This window comes from Ochotona curzoniae, unplaced genomic scaffold (genome assembly GCF_017591425.1).
Source record: "Ochotona curzoniae isolate NIBS_2020 unplaced genomic scaffold, NIBS_Ocur_1.0 scaffold_3171, whole genome shotgun sequence".
In the NCBI taxonomy this organism is placed as follows: Eukaryota; Metazoa; Chordata; class Mammalia; order Lagomorpha; family Ochotonidae; genus Ochotona; species Ochotona curzoniae.
Genome location: NW_024467104.1, coordinates 4481830 through 4491995, shown reverse-complemented (window position 1 = coordinate 4491995; position 10166 = coordinate 4481830). Strand labels below are relative to the sequence as shown.

Here is a 10166-nt window from a genome sequence, read left to right as displayed (position 1 = left end):
CTCTAGCCTCTCCATTTTCCTGTCCACTGACCACTGCTGCCCCATCCTAATCTGCCCAGCGTCCCCAGCAGGGAGGGCAGTGTTTGTCCTACACCAAACTTCAATTGTGGCAGCTCAAACCAAATGGCATGACAACTGTACCCAGGAGGCAGCTCAGGAGGCAATACTCCAGAAGGTTGAGGCTTGGTCCACCCTGGTCCTTCTTAATACAGGACGGTCCCTTCCCAGGACTAAGGGAGGGCCACACTGGGGGGCCTGTGGGTAGCATCCTTAAGGGCCCAGCACAGGGGGAGCAGGACGGGGAAGGACGTTGCTGGTCCAAGTGGCAGAGTTGGTGGCCAGAGTCCTTGCCCTGCGCTGTAATGCGGGGACCTTCCCAGGTTGAAGGGCCTTGTTCAGAGTCATCTGGAACAGAAGGCCACCATGGAAGGTCCTTGGAAGAGAAGTAGAGTAGACTCCACTTGGAACCCTCCGTGCCATGCTTCTAAATAAAGCAGTGGCAGACGTATGTGGAGTCATCACTAATTCCTCCATCTGACACAAAGACCTCCTCTGCCACATTTGGGCACGTCTCCTCATTCCCCAGCCCTGTGCTTCTGCAGGAGACTGCCAATCACCTCCAGGTCAGAGTGGGCGTGTCTACCTGACCAGGTAGGACCAATCACAGGACCCAGTCCTCTTCAGCAATGACTGTTGATCCAAGGTTGGTCCATGACCTCAGATAGGCCAATCAGAAGCCCTGGTATTTTCTGAGTGGCTTTGCTGTCTGATGCAGTTATTTAAAAGCCTGGGACAGGCAGAGACCAGGTCCCCACAGTAAACAGAAGACTGAACAAAGAAAGCTGCCAGGCAAAGAACCAGGTGTTAGGGGAGGGGAGAGGGAACTGATGGCTCTTGCGGCTTGGGTTCTGACCCAAGTCAGAGGCCTGCTCAGACCATGTCTCCCAGACCATGTCTTCCTCATCAGTCAAGCCACTTGGGTGGGTTTCTCTCACATGTGGGCTACATTCTGCTTCATTCCATTGACTTCCCCCAAACCCAGGAGAGCAGCCATGAGGATCAGCACCATTGAAAATGAGATCCTTTATTCTCCCCACCTCCCAACCCCACCCCCAAGGATAGATCTTTGCAGAGGTGCCACACAGAGCTGTGGGTAGTCCTCCAGGCAGGGGACCCCTCCCCAGTGGGTTGGCGCCTGTGTCCGGGTGGTCTGGCTGTCTGCTGGCTGTACCCAGTGCTCACACCGCAGGGGCCAGGCCGATCCTGTTGTTGGCCCGATCGAACACTGTGAAGTAGAGGCGCAAGAAGACGTCTCCCAGCACCCAGATCTCGGTGGGATCCAACTCCTGGGAGGATGCCTCATCGAAGTTGCTGTAGCAGATGTGTGCTGAGGACTGGAGACCACAGAACATGGAGGTCAGCCCTCACCCTTGTCCTCGCCCTTGCTCTCGCTGGCCACCACATCCAGTCCAGCCCTGGCCACCAATGGGCTGTCCCCAGTCCACTCAGTACCGCATCTGTTCCTGGTGTCTCTCACCTGCGATGTCTCCTCTAACCTTTGTTGAGGCTTCCCCTCCCAAGAGGTCCCTGCAGGGGCCTGTGGGCAGCCCTCCTGGACCCAGGCTCTGCCTCCTGAGCCCTGCAGGCTGGACCAGGTGATGGTCCTCAGTGGTCCATGGCACCAGTGCATGCATAACTGTGGCTTCATCAGGCTGGATTGGGCTAGTCTCCTGGCTGCTCCCATACCTGCAGACCCCTGTGAACAGCTCCCTCGGGCCCTGTCTGTGTGAAGCCCTATCTAGATCTGTCCCCAACACAAACTGCCCCCCACTCACCTACGTGAGTCTGTGGATTTAAACATGTTCAACTTCAGTGCCAGCATGGTGGGCTTTGTGTTGCAGTGGGCTAAGCTGCCTGCAATGCCAACATCCGAGTCCCTGTTGCCCCACTTCCTATGCAGCTTGGGTAAGCAGCAGATGATGGTCCATGTGTTGGAGCCTGGCACCCACACGGGAGACCCAAGCTCCCTGATCTTCATGACCATTTGAGGTGTGAACCAGCAAATGGGGGATCTCTCTCCACATCCCCTCTCTCACAGCCATCTTGTTCAAAACAAAACTGATCCACCACAATTGTCCCTATTGGTGGGATATGGTGACATTTCAACACATGCATCCCATGTATAAGGATCAGATCAGGGTGACAGGCTTGTCTGTTACTTCCCAAGTTTATCATTTCTCTGTTGAGAGCATTCAATATCCCCTCTAGAGGCTGTTTTTGAAATATTGAATTAGAAAATTCGAAGATATCCCTTCATTCACCTGGACCACCATAAATCATCGTGTCTCCTTTCCCCACGCCCCTACACACCTACCCTCCCCAGGCTCTGGCAGCCACTCTCCTATTCTCTACTCTTTTTTTTTTTCTTTTGCAATCATTGATTTAGCCTTCACATAGAGGTGAGAAGAGCATGCACACTGGGCTGGCATTGAGGCATAGCAAATTAAGCTGAGATGCCAGCATTCCATGCGAGTGCTGGTTGGATATCTGGCTGCTCCACTTCCAAACCAGTTTCCTGCTAATGCACCTGGGAAAGCAGTGAAGGTGGCTGCATCCTTTGGAACTTGCACCCACGTGGGAAATCCAGATGAAGGTTGTGGCTGCTGGCCTTAGCCTCATCTAGCCCTGGCCATTATGGCCATTTTGAGGAGTGAATCCAGCGGATGGGCGATCTCACTGTGTATGCCTGTAGCTACTTTTTTTCTTAAAACTTAAGCGAGAACAAGCAGAATTTGTCTTTTGGTGCCTGGCGTTATTTCATATAACGTAATATCCTCCAGTTCTAGCCACGTTGCTCTAGATGATAGGCTTTCTAGTTATGGCTGAATAGTATTCCTTTCTCACACCTTCTTTTAAGCCGCCCAGCCTGCCTTGGACTCATGGAGACCTAACGTTCTTGAGCATCAACTTTGTGTCTGGGCCCGTGTCGTCCCTGGGCGCTCTGTTCATGCCACTCAGTTCACTCTGTCCCCACCACCGCTCAGAGGGAGGAGCCTCACAGAGCATGGTTAGTAATTGTGACGGGGCAGTTGCCAGCCAGGCCCACCTGTCACTTTTCTGTTCGCCTGTTTCTGGGACTGCTACAACGGATGTTCCATATTTAACCATCAGAGCACCCAAATTGAACTGAAGGTTCTTGCCCTCAGTGCTTACAGAGAGTGAAGGCTGCCCCTGTCTCCCAAAACACCTGCTGGTGGGAGGCCCCCAGTGGGCCTGGCAGCATCTGCAGTGGCACTGCTTGGCCTCCAGGGGACCCTCTTTCTTCCTAGCGTCCAGGACCCCAGGCTGGTCCCACCCCACCCCCCACCCCCAAGTCAGGTCCCTCACCTTGCGGATGTAGGCACTGGCTGGCACTGGGTAGTCCACGCCATCGATGGTGAAGATGATGTCAGGCAGGGTGCTGATGGCGCCACAGTCGATGATGTACTGTCAGAGAAAGGCAAGTGAGGTATACCAGGCCAAAACCCTGGAGCCATCCTCGGCATGACTCTTACCTCACTGCCATAGGAGTGTTGAGCATCAATGGCTTGCTGGATGCTGAGGACAGGATTCCGTGGGCCAATCAGCAAAGAGGTACCCGTATCCATGATGCCCTGGCAGCCGCCATCACAAGCAATGACCTTCCCGTTCATGGAGATGCTGAGAGCCAGGCACAAAGCAGACACCAGGGTCACCCTACTGTCCTCTATCACCTGTCCAGAACAGCTGTCCTGCACAGGCAGCCTGTCTCATTTGTGTTAACCACACCTTTGAAGTCCTTTGGGCTCTCGAAGGTACCAAATGCATTCTCACTGTAGGACCTTTGCATCTGCTGAACTGCCTTCTTAGAATCACTCCCACTCCCTTGGAGGGGCTAATTCTCTCTGCCCTCCAGGTTACAGCTCAACTGACTCTTCTGGGGAAGTCCTCCCCTCCTGGGTCACTCCTGGAGTATTCACCCATGATGTGTGTGCTGTGTGATTGCTTGTGTGTCTGTCCCACTGGATGGCGAGTTCTGCAGGAGCAGATTGTGTCTTCCCCACTGCCTGCCATCCTATGGATCTCGGCATGGTTGCTGAGTTGGTGAATGAGGGACATATCAGAGGCACATGTGAGGTGTCCTATGGTTCTCCCAGGCAGAGGTCGTCTCCCCAGCAGCTCTCGCTCTGTTACGAAGCCCATGACCCAGGCCATGCTGGGCAGCTCCAGGGGAAGTCTGTGATGGGCCACTGAAGCCTCCAGAAGACACCTCTAGCTTTGGGGGAATGGTAGCACACCGTAAGGGCTGGTCCTCCCTGCTCAGTCTCCAGACCCACAGCCCTCGCTCCACCATGCCACTAGGCAGGGGGCAGTGGGGAGGGACTCGTCCTTTTCCTGAGTTGCTTCCAGGTGTTGAGAACGGAGTAGGCCTCCTGCCCTGCTCTCTGTCTTCTCCCCTGCCTTTCCTGCTTGCCCAGGCCTCTCCCCACCACCCCCGGTTCTCACACTGCAGTCCCCACCAGTGGGGTGTGCCCCTGCTTGCCAGTGGCCAGTGACATGGCTATGTCCAGCCCGCTGGGTTGCCTCTCCACCTGCTTTTCACTGCATTTTCTAGGAGCCTCAGAACATGCTTCCTGCTACCCCACGCCATGGCAGAGGTCTCCCCATGCCCACCCCTGGGTACCTCTCCCCAGACACCCCAATTTCCTCAGTGTCCCCTAGGTTTTCCCTCCCCTTCTCTTCATGCCTGGGACCCATCGTCTTGGCTCAAGATCCAAGACAAGAAGTCTGGAGGAATTAAGAATCTGTGGTTGAGGCGTAACTGTGTCTGTGACTGTGTGTGTCTATGTGTGTGCCAGCGTGACTGCATGTCTATGTCTTGTGGCGGTTACATGGTTGTGCATTTCTGTGCCTCTCTGCGAGGGGGCATGTCTGTGTTTGCACGCACGTGCATGTGCCTGTGTCTGTGTGTGTCTGTGCATGCATCTCCCAGGGGAGGAGGTGGGGGTGGGGGCTTACCTGTCCATGGCCAGCTGCCAGTAGAGAGGTTTGGATACGGGCACCCAGTGAAGGTCCCCCATGTAGTAGGAGGGGTCCACACTGCCAAGCATCAGCACGCTGCCCTTCTCATCCTTGCTGGCATGGCGAAGGGGGAATGGGAAAAGGGAGGGTTTATTGCAGGTGGCGAATGATGCACAGCATTTTCAAGATCAGAAACGGGGGACCAGGCAGTGAGTAAGGTTTGCTTATTGCCACTCCCTCACATGACCCTCACCCCTCCCAGAACAGGTACTGCCCTCTGGTCCCTTACATGGATGGTGAGGTTGAGGCAAGGAAGGCCTGAGTTGCTGCCTAGGGTCAGTCTCATAGCTCATGAGTGGCTAAGCTGAAGCCTGAACTTGGATGCCATAGCTTCCCAACAGAGCTCTGACCACCTGCTCTATGGATGGCCGGATGTCCCTCCGGCATTCTGAGCAGAGTCTGGGGTGCAGCCTTGCCTCGCTGTCATTTCCAGAAAATGGAAGCCTGGGTAGGCAGAGGGTGTAAATGCAGGTTCACATGGGTCTGACTTTCCTGGGAGAGGGACCTGGGCATCCACAGAGCCCGTGCTCGGACAGTCTGAGTGCCTTTTGAAGAAGGGCGGCCACGCTCTCCTTGCTGTTTCAGACATGCATGTGGGATGACCGTCACACCCAGCACACACGTATCAGAGCCTCGTGAGACCTATAATTCCTGATGTTGAGATTGTGGGTCTTGCCTGCGTCAGCCTCTACTTCCAGCCCCACTGGGAACAAGCCCCAGGGGAGCCCTGTCCCTTGGCCCTCCCCTGTTCCAGCCACATGGGCCCCCTGGCTGGCTCCACACGCAGCCCTCCGTGGGCACTCTGTACTCCATCTTCGCTGTACCTGCAACTTCTCCATCTCTCGCACCTGGTTCTCTCCCACCCCGCAGGAGTCAGCTCCAAGAAGCTGTCCTCGCCACTGCCGTTCCCTGCCCTTGTCCCTGTCTGGGCTTTCCCCCTGATTTGCTGCTTGCACAGGATCCATTACTGTCTTGTCTGCTTCCTCTGCCTCTTGTCTCCCTGCTTCGTCTGGACAGTGCCCGGCAAGCAGTAGGCACTGGTACATCATCTCCTTTGACTGGGTACAAGTGCTCCTGAGGCTTAGCGAACTTAAACAACTTGCTTAAGGTTCATGCCACAGAGTCAGGATTTGAACTCAGATCTCCCCCGAGTCCACAGTTTCAACACCAGCTCTCCTGCCTCCTCCATGGACCTATGGGGGTCAACCACTGCCTCTGGGATTGGGAGGAAACACATGTGGCAACAGGGTCCTTCTCCCCACCGGGGCCTTAGGCAGCCCCTTAACTCTTCAGGACACTTAAGCTTCTCTCCAACCAAGCCCAGGGACTAGACACTTGCTGTGGAGGGCAGGAAACTTAAAGGCTCTGCTGCCACTGGGCAGTCATGTGCAAAGCCCCTCTTGGAGCCTCAGTTTCCCACTCATCGCATGAGGGCACTGGCCTCCAGGGATCAGCTGACTCCTTCTGGAAAGAGTCAAGTAGTCCACACATCGGACTGCATGCCCTGACCAGTCCCCACTGCACCCCATAGTTGCAGCCACGGATGAGGCGTGCATTCTCAAGGGAGTCTCTCCCCAGGCAGTAGACTGGGTCAGGCTCCCAGGCCACACTCATTGAACCAGACTAGTACTCAGGGTACTTCTAAGTCAGATAGAAACCTGCGGCTTTTATGCGACTGGAAGCGTCTTGGCGCCAGGATGGAGGAGGGCCTTATGCAGCCAGGACTTACCTGCTCAGGTAGAAGGCAAAGAGGTTCTGAGAGAGGAGGCCTTGGTTCCACAGGTTGTCGAAGACAGGGGTGATTCCCTCGGAGCTAAGGCTGGGATAGCTCAGCCCCAGGATGCCATCGAAGACTGCATATTCCATGAACTGGCCTGGCTCCTCCAGGCTCAGGCCAAAGGGCTGGGCTACATCCACCAGGTCCGCGATCTGCAGGAAAGGGGGTGGGGCTGCCTCTGGGAGAAGGCCTGGGAAGTGGGACCCAGGCAGATTGGTGGGGTGGGGGCAGGTGGGAGGGATGCTAATGCCAAGGAGGTGGACAGAGGCTGCCGCAGCATAGGGGGCTCCCCATGTGCTCATCTTTGAATAGTTCAGGCAGGCAGGCTCTGCTGGGCAGTGCTGTGAGTCAGCACCCACACCTGCACCTCCCTCACCGTGTCTGCGCCCAAATAGGCCTCTTCCTCTAACGAGGACCAAAGGATGCCTGCTGGGGAACAGACAGGTGGGCAGAGAGTAGGGCTACTTCCTTTAGGACGGCACAGTGAGCTGGTGTCAGAAACGGACGGGATTCATGGCCAACCATGAACCTAAATCTGCCCTGCTTCTTTCCCATTTTATTCAAAAGGAAGAGAGAAAAGAAAAGGAGAGATCGTCCAGCTGTTGGTTCACTCCCCGCAGCAGCCAGGGTGGGCCAGGCTGAGGACAGGGGTCTGGAACTCCATCTGGGTCTCCCATGTAGGGAGTAGGGACCCAAATACTACTGCCATCCAGGGTGCACGCTAGCAGGACCACAAGCAGAGGAGTCACTGGGACTTGAAAAAAGAAATCTGCTCTGGGATGCTGGTGACCTGGGTGGGGACATAACCCCTGCACTCCAGCAGGCAGAGTGTGTGTGTGTGTGTGTGTGTGTGTGTGTGTGTGTGTGTGTGTGTGCGTGCGCGCGTAATGTGTGCTTATGCTCAGGTAAGCTAGGAAGGCAATCCAAGCAGACCGTATCGGTGCCTGCCACATGGGACTGTGGCGAGGACTGACACGTTAACACAGTTACATCACCTGGCTCAGTGGGACCATTCCTCCCACCCCTCTCCCCTGTTCCCCAGCATGGCCAGCCTTGTCCTCAAGAGTAGGGGAAAGTAGCTGCCAATCCTGACCACCCCATCTCCAAGCACCTGTAGCTGGGTGGTCCCACTCTCCAGGGAGGACCTGTCTGAGGGCACTGCCCCCCAGGTACGTGGTCAGCCATCGAAGGGCTTGCCGCTAGTCCTACATCTGGCCCTGGATAGGGCAGTCACTGCCACCCCCAGGGCCAGCCCGCTTCAGCCTGGGGGCTCCATGTTACCTGAACGGTGTCGTAAGCCAAAAATCCCGACATGCTCCCGGAGCCATAGACAATGTTAATGGGCCGGCCCGAGACAAGGAAGGTGGAGGACAGCAGAGGGTTGAACGTGTCGTGTTTGGCTGAACACACAGGAGTGAGCATTGGTCAGGCGCACTGAGGACCAGGCAGGGGGCCATGGGAGGCCAGGGGGAAGAGATGGGGGCAGGGGACACTCACCGCAGGCCGGGCTGGAGCAGTAAATGGAGGGTACCCACAAGTCAGAAGAGCCCGTGTCAAGAACAACCTTGAACTCCTGGGGGGGCGTTCCAATGCTGATGATGCCGATGTAGGCCAGCTGTGGGGCCAGAGAGGCGGTGGTTAGGGTAAGGCCTGGCTGCCCCAGCCTCTCCCTGGCTCCTAGGCACCTGCCTTCCCCGGGGTGTCCTGATATTTTCCCAAACCATTTCCTATCACCGTGCCTCAGCACCCCTGCTCAAGTCATTGGAGATGTCCTCCAAGATCTTTCCACCCTTCAAGGATCAGCATTCCCAGCACTACACAGGTGCTCTCATTACTGGGCTCTGACTCCTGCCCGGTTTCTCTGGCTGCACTCTAAGTTCTGGAAGAAACTCCAGGGCCTCTAGATGAATCATCACCCATCACTGTCACATTTACCACTTCAGGGCCCCGTGCCCCAACCCCTCAGTCTTTTCACAGGTGTGGTTCTTGGGGTAGGAGTGGCTGAATCTATCTAGGGGCTCACACTCGGTTTGCAGGTGGTTTTGCTGTTACTTCATCAGACAGAGCTCACCCTTCGATGTGGTTCAGCGGTTCACTTAGTTTACAATGAAGACCCTGGAACCAAGCGCTGTGATCACATCTACCTGTGCCCAGTCCCTTCACCAGCAGCCGAAGGGAGGAGTGCCTCTACTCCTGGCATGGGCCTGATTCCCCACTCTGTAGGCTTATAGGAGTCCCAGCCCTAACAGACTGGCTGGCACCCCTGGTGAGCGCCAGTGCCCTGCAGTGCCACACGGAGGCACTCTGGAGCCCCATGGCCATCACACTCACATCCAAGTAGTTCCTCAGAGGCTCAAAAGCCTTTCCCGGGTCCTGATGCCTGCGATGTAACTTGTAGGCTGGGCCATAGGGGTGCTTCTCCAGGTAGTCTTGGAGAATGTTGTGTTCCCGGAGGTTTTCTCGCATCGATTTGATCTTCATCAGAGGGATGCTTTAATGGAGCATTGGGAAGGAAAACAGATATGAATCCGTGGGCCACGCAGCGCTGCAGTGGGCTGGCCGCCTAAGAGAGGAGTGCTAGGAGGCACCCTCCACCTAGTGGATATCCACAGTAATAACCTGTGGCCGCCTCAGAAGAGAGTGTGCTGTGGAGGGGAGAGTCTTACTCCCTTTTAACAGCAGGAAATCTGAACCCCTGGAGTTTGTGAGTTGCCTGTACCACACCAGAAGAGAACAATGAGAGAGGAAGACAGGCAATGGCAAACTCAAGGGGGACGGAGGTGGGGGAGTGGGAAAGACAGAGAAAAAGAGTCCAAGAGAGATCTGGAGAGATGGAGAGGTGAAAGGAACAGTTAGAGGGTGACACAGAGGTACATGTTCCTGGAAACTCCGAGAGAACACCGAGGACATGTCTAAGCAAGCGTGCAAGAAGTGTATGGGGCTGCAGCTACGGCTGCCCGGGGTGTGCACTGAGCAGTTCTGGGGAACACCATTCCCACAGCCCATGACGTGGAAGGTGTTCCTGGAGTTGTGCATGCCTGCAGGTCTGCGCTGGGCATCTGAGTCCTCCCTTTACCATCCTCCAGCACATGTGGCAAACTACTCCTTAAATGACATCGAAGTTAAGGAAGATGACATTTAGCTTCTCTGCCCTTAGATGGGCTGAAAAAAAAAAGGGGGAGGGAGGGTTAGAAAGAAACCAGACGGAGAGCTGCTGCTGCTTGTCCTCTACTTACGTGACCAAGCACTCCGAGAGGGCCACCAGCCCAAGGACCCCAAGCCACTTCAT

At 55.7% G+C, this 10166-nt stretch overlaps 1 protein-coding gene across 1 annotated transcript; it reads right to left on the bottom strand.

The window, feature by feature from the left end:
- Positions 1-1238: 1238 nt before the first annotated feature.
- LOC121172341 (pepsin F) lies at positions 1239-10166 on the bottom strand. Its single transcript, XM_041004201.1, has 9 exons — positions 10114-10166; positions 9209-9368; positions 8375-8492; positions 8159-8277; positions 6830-7029; positions 5038-5154; positions 3555-3699; positions 3388-3486; positions 1239-1394 (listed from the first exon to the last, which is right to left on the bottom strand). Exons 1-9 carry the CDS (start codon positions 10164-10166, stop codon positions 1239-1241), a joined length of 1167 nt encoding a protein of 388 aa, XP_040860135.1.

Coding starts and splice junctions, on each gene's coding strand:
- LOC121172341 (XM_041004201.1), bottom strand. CDS start 10,166: ATGAAGTGGCTTGGGGTCCTTGGGCTGGTGGCCCTCTCGGAGTGCTTG. Junction 3,487..3,554: donor AACACTCCTATGGCAGTGAG/GTAAGAGTCATG, acceptor TTTCTCTGACAG/TACATCATCGACTGTGGCGC. Junction 1,395..3,387: donor CCAGTGCCTACATCCGCAAG/GTGAGGGACCTG, acceptor TGTGGTCTCCAG/TCCTCAGCACACATCTGCTA.